Source organism: Oryx dammah, unplaced genomic scaffold (assembly GCF_014754425.2).
Source record: "Oryx dammah isolate SB20612 unplaced genomic scaffold, SCBI_Odam_1.1 HiC_scaffold_25, whole genome shotgun sequence".
Classification (NCBI taxonomy): Eukaryota; Metazoa; Chordata; class Mammalia; order Artiodactyla; family Bovidae; genus Oryx; species Oryx dammah.
In genome coordinates, this window is record NW_024070209.1 from 9,954,550 (window position 1) to 9,970,838 (window position 16,289).

Below are 16,289 nucleotides of genomic sequence, written 5' to 3' on the forward strand. Positions count from 1 at the left end.
ATGAAGAGTGACACATTTTAAGACTGACACTGCTAGGCCTCCAATCTGCAATAAAACTGAGCAGTCACAACTGAACCTTCCTTTGGGTGAGTAAATGAGTTAAAACACATTTTCTGTTTCTAGTAACTCCACATAATCAGTGCCTTTTGGCTGCAAATTTTAGAGAAATGTGCAAAATTTTAGGGAAATTTAGGGAAGGTTTTAATGCAATGCCTAGAATGGAATATGCATTCCATAGATCTTGGTCAAATAAATGGATTTTCAGGAAGGGAAAAGTACTCTTAAGTAATAATTGATAATAAATTAGACTGCCAATTAATCTGTAACCTGGGTCACTAAAGATGTGCACCCTTGATTCATTTTTCTCTGCAGCAAGTGAAAGGGAACTTTGCTAGACTGCTGGCCTGCATCTCAGAACTCCGCACACTGCAAAGAGAAGGTTGTTTCAGACCACAAGGCACTTCTCTGCAGCTGGCAATAGAGGATGGGCTCCAGCAGTTCAAACAGTACAGCAGACACATGAGCACAGGTGCAGCTCTGACCTACAGTTCCCTGGAGGTAAGAGATGCTGGCCTTAGGACACTAAGCTTTCTTACCATTTAAGTCCATCTAAATCCTTCATTATTTACCATCCTTCTATTGTTCTCTGTTTCATTCACTTGAAGGTCATCACTAGGTGTGTGAGTGAGTTAAAATACATTCAGTCTCTGTAATATCAGGCATCAAACAAATGAGTTTAAAAATAATTATGCTCTCATCCATATGCTTATTCACCAATCAAAATATCTTATAAGTACAAAAGAAAACTGCATATATTTAATACTTGCCTTCCAGAGTTTAATGTTCAGCCTGAATTCAGATTGAGCAAGGAGAGACATCCAATGGAAGTACCACTGAGAAAAGAGCATATAAGCTCTCTGATATTTAGTACACATCTAACAAGTGGAATTTAAGGATTCTGTTTCCTTTGTTTCTTCATGAAATCAAAGCACTTTGAGCAAGAGGGATACTGCCTGTGATTCAAGCAATCTTAAAAGCTGAAACACAGTGGGGGACTTCCCTGGCAGTCCAGTTGTTGAGATTCCGTGCTCCCAATGCAGGTGGTGTGGATTTAGTCCCCGACTGGGGAATTAATATCCTACATGCTGTGGCATGGCCAAAAAAAAACTGAAACAAGGATGGCTTCTCACTAGTCACTTTCTGGGATAGATTCAGTTTGTTTGGAAGGCTGCTGTGATGATCCATCCCACCAGACCTCTCCCACCAGAATCTGTCAAATAAAACTTGATTTGCAAGTTACAGTTAAATCCTCTTCTTTGCCCTAAGACACTACTACCAATTTCTTCGATGTTTATCCTCTAGATCTAACCTGTTAACATTCTTCACTCTGTATATCAGCGAAAGAGGGCACAATGATTCTTTGATTTATTTCCAGATTACCGTTCTGACTTCACAGCCTGGAAAAGAGGTGGTCAAACAGTTGGAGGAAGGATTGAAAGATACAGACCTAGTCAGGATCAGGAAGCTTCAGGTGGTTGAGATCACAAAGGGAGTCCTAGAATGTATGAACTCAGCATCCCCTGTTGAAGAGCCCAGCAATGAGGGTAAGGATTAAATGAAAATGTTAAAAGAATGGTTAGAATTTTAATGAGTAGTCTTTTACAGCTGAGGAATATTATTTTCCATGGTCTTTTTATATTCTTAAATGAAATAAAGCCAACAGATTTCACTGTGGTCCAGAAAGGTGTTTCTAGGTGGTAGAGTTTAATTTTTAATCTTATTTTTAATTTTAGAAGCAATATATATTAATGTAAAATCTGAAATATTATAGGTAAAGAAAGTTAAAAATTCCTTCCTCCTCAAGAGATTGGGGTATCCTTTGTAATGTTCTAATGCCATTGCCTTCTCCGAATAGATAGATAGATATATAGAAATATAAGATAAACATACAAAGTCAATAGCATTTCTATAATTAGAAACAAACTCTTAGAAACTTCCATTTTTGAAGAAATACCTTTTACGATAATAAAAGAATATTTAGAAATAAAGCTTAAAAGATTTAAACTATGAATTTTATTCTATGTTTATTCTATGAAATAAACATAAATAACATAAATAAACATAAATAAAATAACATAAATAAATGTAAAATATTATTTGTTCTATGAAAAGATTCATAGAATAGTTATTGGGGAAAGTTGAAAGCTTTACTGATGGCACCTTAAAGAAGATATAACTAAGTGGAGCATGTTAATGGATAGAAACATTCAATATCATAAGGATTCAGTTCTCCCCAAACTGACCTATCAATGCAATTCCAATCAAAATGCTATCAGAATTTTTTGATGTACTTACAAGCTAATCCTAATATATATATTTAAAAGGTGATAGAATTCCAGTTGAGCTATTTCAGATCCTAAAACATGATGCTATGAAAGTGCTGCACTCTCTCTCTAATTAAAATTAAAAGCTTCTGCACAACAAAGGAAACTATAAGCAAGGTGAAAAGACAGCCTTCGGAATGGGAGAAAATAATAGCAAATGGAGCAACGGACAAACAACTAATCTCAAAAATATACAAGCAAAAAAAAAATATATATATATACAAGCAACAACTGCAGCTCAATTCCAGAAAAATAAACGACCCAATCCAAAAATGGGCCAAAGAACTAAATAGACATTTCTCCAAAGAAGACATACAGACGGCTAACAAACACATGAAAAGATGCTCAACATCACTCATTATCAGAGAAATGCAAATCAAAACCACAATAAGGTACCATTTCACACCAGTCAGAATGGCTGCAATCCAAAAGTCTACAAGCAATAAATGCTGGAGAGGGTGTGGAGATAAGGGAACCCTCTTACACTGTTGGTGGGAATGCAAACTAGTACAGCCACTATGGAGATTCCTTAAAAACCTGGAAATAGAACTGCCTTATGACCTAGCAATCCCACTGCTGGGCATACACACTGAGGAAACCAGAATTGAAAGAGACACGTGTACCCCAATGTTCATTGCAGCACTGTTCATAATAGCCAGGACATGGAAACAACCTAGGTGTCCATCAGCAGATGAATGGATAAGAAAGCTGTGGTACATATACACAATGGAGTATTGCCCAGCCATTAAAAAGAATACATTTGAATCAGTTCTAATGAGGTGGATGAAACTGGAGCCGATTATACAGAGTGAAGTAAGCCAGAAAGAAAAACACCAATACAGTATGCTGCTGCTGCTGCTAAGTCGCTTCAGTCGTGTCCGACTCTGTGCGACCCCATAGACGGCAGCCCACCAGGCTCCCCCGTCCCTGGGATTCTCCAGGCAAGAACACTGAAGTGGGTTGCCATTTCCTTCTCCAATGCATGGAAGTGAAAAGTGAAAGTGAAGTCGCTCAGTTGTGTCCGACTCTTAGCAACCACATGGACTGCAGACCACCAGGCTCCTCCATCCATGGGATTTTCCAGACAAGAGTACTGGAGTGGGGTGCCATTGTCTTCTCTGCCAATACAGTATACTAACACATATATATGGAATTTAGAAAGATAGTAACGATAACCCTGTATGCGAGACAGCAAAAGAGACACAGATGTATAGAACAGTCTTTTGGACTCTGTGGGAGAGGGAGAGGGTGGGATGATTTGGGAGAATGGCATTGAAACATGTATAATATCATATAAGAAATGAATCACCAGTCTAGGTTTGATGCAGGATACAGGATGCTTGCGGCTGGTGCACTGGGATGACCCAGAGAGATGGTATGGGGAGGGAGGTGGAAGGGGGGTTCAGGATTGGGAACACGTGTACACCTGTGGCAGATTCATGTGGATGTATGGCAAAACCAACAGTATTGTAAAGTAAAATAGAGTTAAAAAAAAAAAAAAAAGAAAGTGCTGCACTCAATATGTCAGCAAATTTGGAAAACTCAGCAGTGGCCCACAGGACAAGAAAAGGTCAGTCTTCATTCCAATCCCAAAGAAAGGCAATACCAAAGAATACTCAAACTACCGCACAATTCCACTCATCTCACATACTAGTAAAGTAATGCTCAAAATTCTCCAAGCCAGGCTTCAGCAATACGTGAACCATGAACTTCCAGATGTTCAAGCTGGTTTTTAAAAAGGCAGAGGAAGCAGAGATCAAATTGCCAACATCTGCTGGGTCATCGAAAAAGCAAGAGAGTTCCAGAAAAACATCTATTTCTGCTTTATTGACTATGCCAAAGCCTTTGACTGTGTGGATCACAGTAAACTGTGGAAAATTCTGAAAGAGATGGGAATACCAGACCACCTGACCTGCCTCTTGAGAAACCTGTATGCAGGTCAGGAAGCAACAGTTAGAACCAGACACAAAACAACAGACTGATTCCAGATAGGAAAAGGAGTACATCAAGGCTGTATATTGTCACCCTCCTTATTTAACTTGTATGCAGAGTACATCATGGGAAATGCTGGGCTGGAAGAAGCACAAGCTAGAATCAAGATTGCCGGGAGAAATATCAATAACCTCCGATATGCAGATGACACCACCCTTATGGCAGAAAGTGAATAAGAACTAAAGAGCCTCTTGATGAAAGTGAAAAAGGAGAGTGAAAAGGTTGGCTTAAAACTCAAACGTTCAGAAAATAAAGATCATGGCATCTGGTCCCATCACTTCATGGCAAATAGTTGGGGAAACAGTGGAAACAGTAGCTGACTTAATTTTGGGGGCTCCAAAATCACTGCAGATGGTGATTGCAGCCATGAAATTAAAAGATACTTACTCCTTGGAAGAAAAGTTATGACCAACCTAGATAGCATATTCAAAAGCAGAAACATTACTTTGTCAACAAAGGTCCGTCTAGTCAAGGCTATGGTTTTTCCAGTGGTCATGTATGGATGTGAGAGTTGGACTATAAAGAAAGCCGAGCACCAAAGAATTAATGCTTTTGAACTGTGGTGTTGGAGAAGACTCCTGAGAGTCCCTTGGACTGCAAGGAAATCCAACCAGTGCATCTTAAAGGAGATCAGTCCTGGGTGTTCATTGGAAGAACTGATGTTGAAGCTGAAACTCCAATACTTTGGCCACCTGATGCGAAGAACTGACTCATTTGAAAAGACCCTGATGCTGGGAGGGATTGAGGGCAGAAGGAGAAGGGAACGAGAGAGAATGAGATGGTTGGACGGCATCACCGACTCAATGAACATGAGTTAGAGTAAACTCCGGGAATTGATGATGGACAGGGAGGCCTGGCGTGCTGCAGTTCATAGGATCACAAAGAGTCAGACACAACTGAGCAACTGAACTGAACTGAAGATATATACTAAAGCTAAAGGTTTCCCTTGCCAGATATTAAGATGATTATTAATATAAGGCTGTTCAAATTAAGATAGTGTTGTATTTCTACAGGGAAGGACAAATGTCCAGTTTAAAACAGATGAGAGAACCCAGAAACAGACAGCCACATTGTATGAAAACTTAATATGTGGCTAAGTTGACATGACAAAGCAATGGGAAAGAATGGATCTAGTCATTAAATCATACTGGAACTATAAGTATTCCATATGGGAAAAAAATGAAATTTGATCCCTGCTGCTGCTGCTGCAGCTAAGTTGCTTCAGTTGTGTCTGACTCTGTGCGACCCCACAGACAGCAGCCCACCAGGCTCCCCCATCCCTGGGATTCTCCAGGCAAGAAGACTGGAATGGGTTGCCATTTCCTTCTCCAGTGTATGAAAGTGAAAAGTGAAAGTGAAGTAGCTCAGTCATGTCCAACTCTTCACAACCCCATGGACTGCAACCTACCAGGCTCCATTTACAAGACTATATTTTAAATAGATTAAAGACTTAAATATGAAAGTTAAAACTTTAAAAATTTGCGGGAAAATACAGGAGAAAATTTTATCACCAAAGTTAGGGAGGAGGAAGAGTAAATTTGCTAACCATAAAGTAAAAGATTGATATTTTATGGTATTTGATTACTTCAAAATTAAGAATTTCTATTCATCAGAAACACCATAAAGAAAATAATGACACGTCATAACTATATTTACAACTCATATGACCAATAATGAGTTGGTGTCCAGAATATGGAATGCCTGAAACTTGATTTTTAAAAAAAGACCATCTAATTTTTAAATAAACAAGAAGTCTGAACAGGTATGTCACAGAAGAGGAAATCTCATGAAAAATAAACATAAGAAAAATTCTCACCATCATTAATAACCAGGAAAACACGAATTAAAACAATGATATCCCATCTAATACCCACTAGTTTGCAAAAAATTAAGAAGTCTCACAAGAGTGTTAGCAATAGCAGAGCATGGAAACTCTTATATACTGACAGGAAGAATGTAATTGTTTCACAAATTGTCATTTTGTTATAAAGTAACATTCATAATACCCTACAACCTAGCAGTTCCATCCCTAGGAGAATGTCTCCAGAAAAACTTTTATAAATGCGCACTTGAGGACATGTACAAGAACATGAATATTGACATTATTTAAAAAGCCAAAAACTAGAGTACTCAAATGTCCATTGAATGACTCATGAATAAATGTGTGTACATGTTCAATTGCTCAGCGATGTCTGACTCTTTGCAACTCCATGGACTGTAGCCTGCCAGGCTCTCTGTCCATGGGATTTTCCAGGCAAGAATACTAGAGTGGGTTGCTATTCCCTTCTCTAGGGTATCTTCTCGATCAAGGGATCAAACCTATGCCTCCTGCATTGGCAGGCAGATTCTTTTACCATTACAACGTATATTCACAAGTAGAATATCATACAGTTATGGAAATGAATGAACCACAGCTACCTGTCAACAATGTTGACAACTCTTTTCAATACTGAGGGAAAAAGCAGATAACCAAGAATGTAGACAATAAGATACCTCTTTATAAAGCTCAAGCAAAACTAAAATAATAAAGTATTTAATAAAACTACCTTTAAAAGGAAAGATAAGATTTTTAAAAATCCAGCGTAGCAGTGTTTCCCTTAGAGAAGATCAGAGCAAAGCATATAGATACTTCACTGGCATTGTTGATCTACATCTTAAGTTAAAGGCTTCATGAGTGTTCATTTTGCTGTTATGCTTCATAGTTTAAATATGTGTTGCCTATATTCATTTGCATGTAATAAAATTTTTATAATAGCTTTCCAAAGAATGACTAAGTAATCAATACGATAAAACTAAAACAGGCACTGTGATCAATGCATTTTGGCATCCAGAGGGTGTCATCCACGTTAACAGCAGTCTGCATTCATTGGGTATGTAAGTCTTTCAGCCAGTTACAAATCATTTTAATGCTGCTGTCAGCCGGCCTCCATTTCTCAGCCTTGGTACCACAAGAATATCAGGTTTCTTTTCTAAGTGCTCACAAACCATCTGTTTAGTAGTTCCTCCTAGTCTTTGCCAGGGATCGATGTCAAGCTATTTTATCCATATGTGTTCTCAGGAAACACCAAATGTTAACAGCCCAAACATACAAGATAAAGATTCGTTGCTTCCTAAAGTATTCCAGAAAAAAAAAAAAAAAAAACTTTTCTGATTCATGCTTCAGTACAGTTGTCAGAATTCTACTTACTGATTTTTTTCTCTTTTCGGTATCCTTAAAAATACATCGGAAAATGCAGCTATCCATTGAATTTGTCTTTGAAAATTATATTGAAGTCATTTCTCTATGGCATTAAGACTAAATTAGAACCACTGTTCTTTTACTACCTAAAGATTTTTTAACACAGAGACATTTATTAACAGGAGGCATGGCCTCAGAAAAATGGCACCGTTTCTGTTATTAAAAATTGAAGAATTTTTTTAGAGTTCAGTAGAAAAACTAAAGTTATTTGAAAATTAGGTCTTTTAATTTTTTCCTTACCTCTTTTGAAGAATAATTTGCATGCTAAAAGTTTCATTCCCGCTTCTCCAGTAGCTCAAATGGTAAAGAATCCACCTGCAATACAGGAGACTCTAGTTCAATTCTTGAGTTGGGACGATCCCCTGGAGAAGAGATAGACTACCCACTTCAGTATTCGTGGACTTCCCTGGTAGCTCAGATGTAAAGAATCAGCCTGCAATGCAGGAAACCTGGGTTCGATCCCTGCATTGAGAAGATCCCCTGGAGGAGGGTGTGGCAACCCACTCCAGTATTCTCGCCTGGAGAATCTTCATGGACAGAGGAGCCTGGCAGGCTACATTCCATGGGGTGACAAAGAGTTGGACACGACTGAGTGACTAAGCACAGCACAAATTTCATCCAAACTGTACAAGCCAATGAGTTTTGACATTTGTGTATGTCCACAAATCATCACCACAATCAAGATATAGAACACTTTCATCAACCCCAAAAGATTCTTCTTGCCCCTTTACACTCTGATCCTCACGTGTACCGCTGATCTGGTTTTTGTCTGTAGATTAGTTTGCATTTTATATAAATAGGATCGTATAAATGGTATACAATCTTTTGTCTGGCTTTTTCATTAGATTTTGAGATTCATTTATGTTTATATCAACAAGTAGTTATTAGTTTCTTTTTATTTCTAAGTAGCATTATACTATATGATTATGCCACATATTGTTTAACCATTTTCCTGTTAATAGATGTCCAGTTGTTTCTAGTTTTTGACTGTAGTTACTAAAGTTTCTACAAATATCTGTACATATATCTTTGTGTGGGCATATGTTTTTATTTTTCATGAGTCTTACCATATTTATGGTTAATTTTTTTCCATCCACTTACTTTCAACCCGTTTGTGTCTCTATACTTAAAGTGTATCTTTTATAGACAGAATATAATTGGGTCTTGCTTTTTACCTATTATGTTATTCTCTGCTTTTTTTTTTTTTTTGGAGTGTATACTCCATTAACATTTACTGTAAATATTGACATTGTTGGATTTAGGTCTGTCTGTTGTTTTATTTTTTTGTTTGTCCTCTCTGGTTTTTGTTCATCTTTTCCCTATTCGCCTGCTTTCCTCTGGATTATCAAACATATTCAGAATTCAATCTTATCTATTATAATTTAGCTATATTTCCTTGCATTATTTTTAGTGGCTTCTATAGGGATTACATTATACATTCTTAACTTTTGAAAGTCTACTTAGAGTCAATATAGTACACTTCACATAAAACGTAGAAACCTCCAGATTACAGTACTTCACATAAAATAGAAAACTTGTGGGGATTAAAATATATTTTAACTTGATTACAGCCTACTTAGAATTAATACAGTACTATGTCATGGATATTAAACAAACTTTGCAACTATGTGGGTCCATTTATCCCCCTGCATACACACACATACACACATTGTCTTTTTGTTATAGTTGTCATGTGTTTTAACTCTACATTATAAACGTCACAAGGCAATATTATAAGCTTTTGCTTTAAACAACTATGTGTATATTATAGAACTGAGAGAAAAGTAGTTTTTATATTTACTGTTTCCAGTGTTCTTCACTTATTCCTAAAGATCCAGCTTTCCCTTAGGTGTCATTTCCTTCAGGTCAAAGAACTTTAATATTTCCTGTAGCTTGTTTCTGGTCATGGCAACTGCTCTTAGCTGTTATCTGAAAATGTAAATTTCACTTTCCTTCTTGAAGCATGTTTTTATTATACATAGACTTAAGGGTGGACAGGATTCTTTTTTCTTTCAGCACATTAAAGATATTGCTCCATTGTCTTCCTGCTTTCTAGGGTTGCTCAATAAAAGTCACAGTCCTTAAATCACCTTCCCCTTTATGTAAAGGATCAGGTCTCTGGATGCTTTCAAGAATTTTCTCTTTATGTGTGTTTTTGAGCAGTTTTATAATGATGTGACTGGGCACAGATTTCTTGTTTGGGTTAACTGAGCTTCTTTAATCTGGAAATTTATATCTTTAATCCAATTTGAGAAATTTGTAACCATTATTTCTTCAAAGTTTTCTTTTCTGTCTCATTCCCTCTCCTCACTCTTCTGGTACTCCAATTACCCACATGTTAAACCTTTTGAAATTGTTCCACAGTTCCCTAAGGCTCTGTGGTTTTCTGCTTGTTTGTTTCATTTTGTCCAAACTCTTTTCTTTCTCTTCCTCAGATCAGATGATCTCTGTTGATCTATCTTTAAATTCACTAATTCTCATCTCTCATCTCCATTCTGCCATTAGGCTCGTGTGGGGAGTTTTCATTTCAGATAGTATACTTTTCAGTTCTAAAATTCCCATTTGGTACTTTTTTATGTTTTCTACTTCTCCATTGATATTTCCTTTTTTTATATTTTCTACTTCTCCATTGATATTTCCTATCTTTTCATTCATATTGAACATATTTTCCATTCCTTATGACCATGATTTTAATTATGCTGCTTTAAAGTCCTTGCCTGATAACCCTAACATCTTTGTCATCTTGAGTTTGCATCTGTTGACTCTATTTTCCTCTGAAATTGGGTCACATTTTCTGATTCTTTGTATGCCAAAAATATTTAGATTGTATTTTCTGTATGTTGTATAGACTCTGGAATCTATTATATTACTCTGAAAAGTGTTTGTTTTAGCAAACAGTTAACTTTGTTAGACTCAAACTGCAACATTTCATGACCTGCAGTAGGCCCCTCACTCAAATCTCAGTTTCATTCTTTAAGCTTAAACTAGGAACTGCTTTCAATTTGCCCCACCTGGGGTCAGCTAGGTATCTGGACTCTGACCCTGGCTTTCTCCCTCTGTGGATTTCTTCCTCATTCACCAGAGGCTCTGGTTGCGCCAGGCTGCTTCCCCTGGTAATGCTAGTGAAAGACAGAGGCCTTTGTACTGAAGCTTTAGTTGACCCCACACTGCTGTGATGGAGGCTACCTATAAGACAAAGGTACAAAAAAATGGGAAACTCGTTCCTTGCTGATCACTTACTCTAAGTTTCAACTCTTCTCACAAATCTTTGTTTAGTCTCAAGAGACCTCAGGTAGTTATTTTGTTTTGTTTTTTAATATTATCCAGAGTTTAAAGCTGTTACTGACAGGAAAATGAGTTCATCAGGTATTAGATTGGAAGACCCTTATCACTCTCAGCAGTTTGGTTTCTTCTTTTTACTTCCTCTTCCATCTTCTATTTAGATTAATAGGGTCAAGTTCTTCATCATCTCTCTCTATATTTAGGAAATTATGACTTAAGTTATTCTGATTAAATTCCAACTCTTCTTTCCTCCTGTTCTTTCCCCCTCATCCACTGACACTCAGAAATAAACACACCCCTGCTTTACTTGGCAAATGACTTGATTGCTCCCACTCAATCTTAGTACAATCTGGCTACTTCTCTATCTGAAATCATACCTATCATATACCCAACACTAGAGCATAGTTAGCACAGTACAAAGATTGATTCCCCAAAGGGACTTTCAATAAAACTGAAAACCATTCCAATGGGTTTAAAAAAAAAGATTGATTGCAGTCAAAATTAGACACAAGTACATATATAAATTTAGTATAGGATGAAGATGACAAATCATTAGAGCACAGATGGTTCAAAAACTGGTCTGGGACAAGTGGTTAGCTATCTAGAAAATATTCCAAATGGACCAGGGACATTAATGTTAAGAATGATATTTTTAAAGTAGCTAAAGAAAACCCTGGTGAATTTCTTTATAATCACAGCATAGGGAAAGATTTTCTACCTATGACTCAAAATCCAGGTACAATAATTTATTTAGCTACATAAAAATTCACTATGTAAAAATTAAAATCTTAGGCATGGCAAAGATCACCATAAACAAAATCGAAAAGACAACTGGGACTTTCCTGGTGGTGTAATGGTTAAGAATCCGCTTGCCAATGCAGGGGACATGGGTTCAGTCCCTGGTCTAGGAAGATTCCACATGCCTTGGAGCAGCTCTGCCTGTGCACCACAACTTCTAAGCTCACGTTCTAGAGCCCGCAAGCCACAACTACTGAGCCCTTGAGACACAACTGCTGAAACCTATGCACCATAGAGCCTGTGCTCTACAGCAAAGAGTAACCCCTGCTCCATACAGCTAGGGAAAGCCAGTGAAAAGCAACAGAGACCCAGTGCAGCCAAAAATAAAAAATTAATTAATTAATTGTTTTTAAAAGCCAACTGAAAAACTAGGAAGGAAGTATTTGTAATTTATATCTTGTGGGGGGAAAGGACAAATATCTCTAATATATAAAGAATACTTAAAAATCAAGGAGGGGGAAGACCAAAAACCCTATAGAAAAATGAGCAAAAGACATATACAGATAATTTTTTAATTAATAAAAAAAATTTTAATGATCCTTAAACACATAAAAATATGCTCAACTTCAATCATAATTAGAGAAATGAAAACTAAGACTATACCAACATACCATTTCCCACCTTTAAATGGACAAAAGTTAAAAAGTATGACAACACATTCTGTTGGTGATGCTACATTTCCATTCAATGCTGGTAGAATATACAATGGTACAACCCATTGGAAAAAACTCTGATGCTGGGAAAGATTGAGGACAGGAGGAAAAGGGGGAAACAGAGGATGAAATGGTTGGATGGCATCATCGACTCAATGGACATTAGTTTGAGCAAACTCTGGGAGATAGTAAAGGACAGGGAAGCCTGCCGTGCTGCAGTCCATGGAATCACAAAGAGCTGGACATGCACGACTTAGCAAATGAACAATAATTGGCAGTATCTAACAAAACTACTTTCCCATTCTGTTGTTTTCCTCTATTTCTTTGCATTGATTGCTGAGGAAGGCTTTCTTATCTCTTCTGGCTATTCTTTGGAACTCTGCATTCAGATGCTTATATCTTTCCTTTTCTCCTTTGCTTTTCACTTCTCTTCTTTTCACAGCTATTTGTAAGGCCTCCCCAGACAGCCATTTTGCTTTTTTGCATTTCTTTTCCATGGGGATGGTCTTGATCCCTGTCTCCTGTACAAATGTGAGAGTTGGACTGTGAAGAAAGCTGAGCACTGAAGAATTGATGCTTTTGAACTGTGGTGTTGGAGAAGACTCTTGAGAGTCCCTTAGACTGCAAGGAGATCCAACCAGTCCATTCTGAAGGAGATCAGCCCTGGGATTTCTTTGGAAGGAATGATGCTAAAGCTGGAACTCCAGTACTTTGGCCACCTCATGCAAAGAGTTGACTCATTGGAAAAGACTCTGATACTGGGAGGGATTGGGGTCAGGAGGAGAAGAGGACAACAGAGGATGAGATGGCTGAATGGCATCACAGACTCGATGGACGTGAGTCTGAGTGAACTCCGGGAGTTGGTGATGGACAGGGAGGCCTGGCGTGCTGCAATTCATGGGGTCGCAAAGAGTCAGACATGACTGAGCAACTGAACTGAACTGAACTGAACAAAACTACTTAGGTGTTTGCTTTTTTTTTAGGCATTTACTTTTGACTCACCACTCTCACTTCTAAGAATCTAATACCCTGAAGATTTACCTCTAATAATGTAAAAATGCATATAGAGAATTACAAAACTGTTATCTAGATTTTTATTGCTGTTGTTTAGGATATGTTTTAGGACTTTCTTTAGTTTCTGCCCCTTTTTTAAAACATTTCCTTACTCTCCCTAAATCCCCAGTAAGTCTTACAGTCTTTCTTGGTTCCTCCGACTTTTATTTTCACCTCAGAGTAGATCTTTCTCTTAGCTCGCTTGGGCATTAAGAAGGCCAAGCTCCTTGGTCTGAGTTCTCAGGGCCATACCGTTTCCTTCTCCAGGGGCTCTTCCCAACCCAGGGATGGATCCCGTGTCTACTGCATTGGCATCAGGGCCACACCAATAGATTTAATGCTGTCCTAATCCCACTTTCTCCTTTTCCTAAATAACCATTCCCCTGCTCTCTTTCCTTACCACAGTGCCTTTGAAAACACTTCTTCCCAATCCACTTTTCTAATTTGCATGGCAATTTACATTAAATGCTTTTTGTTTATAGACTACGTAAATTTGTGCAGAAAAGGAAGATTTTTTTAAATACCTTCTAAGTCTTGTGTTTCCCAAGTCAAACTATGCTTTAGATCTTGGTATGTCTCAGTCAGTAGTGACCAACCCCTTTTGCATGTGAGTCCTAATTTTTTTCTCAGTAAAATAAAAATGGAGCTAATTGAGACCCACAGATAAAATTTGTTTTCTTACAAATTGAATCATATAAGTATGATATAATATGATTATTGAAGACAAAAATGTCACCAAGAAAAGAGGAAAGAAATGGCCCTGGCATTTAGTAACTAAAATGTTCATGTGTAGACAGCTGGGAGGTAGCTTTCTGCTGTTTCACCCCTTATAGTTTCATTATGCTTTTAAGTCTACAAAGTGCTTTCCAGTATTATCATTTTATACTTAAATGAACCCTAAGCCTAGGTATTATCATCATCCACTTTATAGATGAAGAAATTGAACTTAGAGAGAAGGGGTGACTGGTCTAAGATCACGAGGAAGTTAGGAGCATATTGGCTATGATTATTTGTGCAGTGAAGCGTTTTCTGAGCTCCCTGTTGTATTCCAGACCCTGTGCTAATGCTAGGTCTATAGAGGTGGGTAAGGTGCTACATCTGGTTTCCATAGGCATACAGAAACCCATCCATAACCAGGACCCTCTTTATTGCATCTACAAGATCTCCTCTCTATTTGGGCTGGCCAGGGCAGGGCAAGTCAGGCATCTCAAAGCAGGATTGGATGGGAGTTCCCTGTTGTCCAGTGGTTAGGACTCTGTGCTTCCACTGCAGGGGGCCTGGGTTTGATCCCTGATCAGGAACTAGGAAGCCATGTGGCTTGGGGAAAAAAAGAAAAAAGAGGATTGGATGGCAAGGAATATTGTCAACTCCTTGTCACGGGGTGTTGCTCCCACAGCTCCAGATGTGTGAGGATCCCATGCAGCTTCTCCCATTGAGAAGTCCCTACAACCAGTCACAGGCTTCTGCACCCTTAGGAACAAACAGGCCTGAGAAAGCAATTCTGAAAAGATTACTCTCCCAGCCAAAGTAATTGCTCTGGAAACATTTCTTTTTTCTAATTCATCTACTTACTAAGGGCTGAAATTTTACATTTGGAATTATATTAGGACATGTCTCAGAGCAAGAGATGCCCATACGTCCCTATTTTTTCTCTAACAATGTAAATCATCCATTGTGAATCATTAGTATTACGTTCTTTAGTTAACAGTCAAGCCTTCTTTTTCTTTTAGCGATGGCACCCCACTCCAGGACTCTTGCCTGGAAAATCCCATGGACGGAGGAGCCTGATAGGCTACAGTCCATGGGGTCGAGAAGAGTCGGACACGACGGAGCAACTTCACTTTCACTTTTCACTGTCATGCATTGGAGAAAGAAATGGCAACCCACTCCAGTGTTCTTGCCTGGAGAATCCCAGGGACGGAGGAGCCTGGTGGGCTGCCATCTATGGGGTCACACAGAGTCGCACACGACTGAAGCAACTTTGCAGCAGCAGCAGCAGCAGGCTGCACCAGCTTGACCTTCCATTGTAAAACTCTCTGGGTAACTGACTAGGGATGGAAAAGAGGCATGTCCACTACAAGATGAGGGGTCTCTGCTTGAGTTCTGCTCATGGGACTCCCAAATTCCTCTCTCATTTTTCGACCACTGCCCTTTACCACCACAGGACAGGAAAGTATGTGTGGGAAGCCTGGACTGAGACATGGGTATCTCACACAAGCTAACAGTTTGGCACACTTTCAAACAAATATCTTTAGAATACTAATTCAACAATTGTTTAGGAGCCAACAGCTATAAAGAAGTAAAGGGAAAGGAGTACAGGTTCTCTTCTGCCCCAGTCTTGCACACCTCTTCCCTAAGCAGAGTCAAGGGCTTGCAATAATGGAACCCACCCTTCTTAGAAACAGGTGTAGTGACTACCTGTTGTTACATGAGTGTGTTCCTTTGGGGAGATCTCATCCTTCACCTTGGCTGCTTACCTGCCTGTCCTTACTTCCTCCCTTTTTCTGCTTTAGTCTTCTTGCTAGTCCTCCAATATACCAAGGTCATTCTCACTTTAAGACCTTTGACCTTGCTGATTCCTCTGTAAAAGAACAGTATTTCATGACTCCCTCCTTCACTTGGTTCAAGTCTCTGCTCAGCTGTTACCTTCTTAGAGCATGCTTCTTCCCTGGTGAACCAAAAGAAAAATTCACAGACACACGCAAATATCCTGATTTATTTTTCTTCAAAGTTACCTATTATTATCTGTAATTGTTTTCCATTTTGTGTGTTTATTGTCTATTCTCCCACTAGAATGGTAAACCATAAAAGCAAAGAACTTGTCTTCTTCATTGTTGACCCCAAGCAGTGCCTAGCCTACCTCATGGAAGCCTACCTCATGGAAGGCAC

At 38.4% G+C, this 16,289-nt stretch overlaps 1 protein-coding gene across 1 annotated transcript in view; it reads left to right on the plus strand.

Moving 5' to 3' along the window:
• The window catches only part of LOC120851843 (meiosis 1 associated protein), a 60,092-nt gene that overhangs the window by 10,526 nt on the left and 33,277 nt on the right, over positions 1-16,289 (plus strand). Inside the window, exons 2-3 of the mRNA XM_040224892.1 lie at positions 373-558; positions 1,436-1,604. Coding sequence (XP_040080826.1) covers positions 373-558; positions 1,436-1,604 — 355 coding nt within the window. The remainder of the gene's footprint in view (positions 1-372; positions 559-1,435; positions 1,605-16,289) is intronic.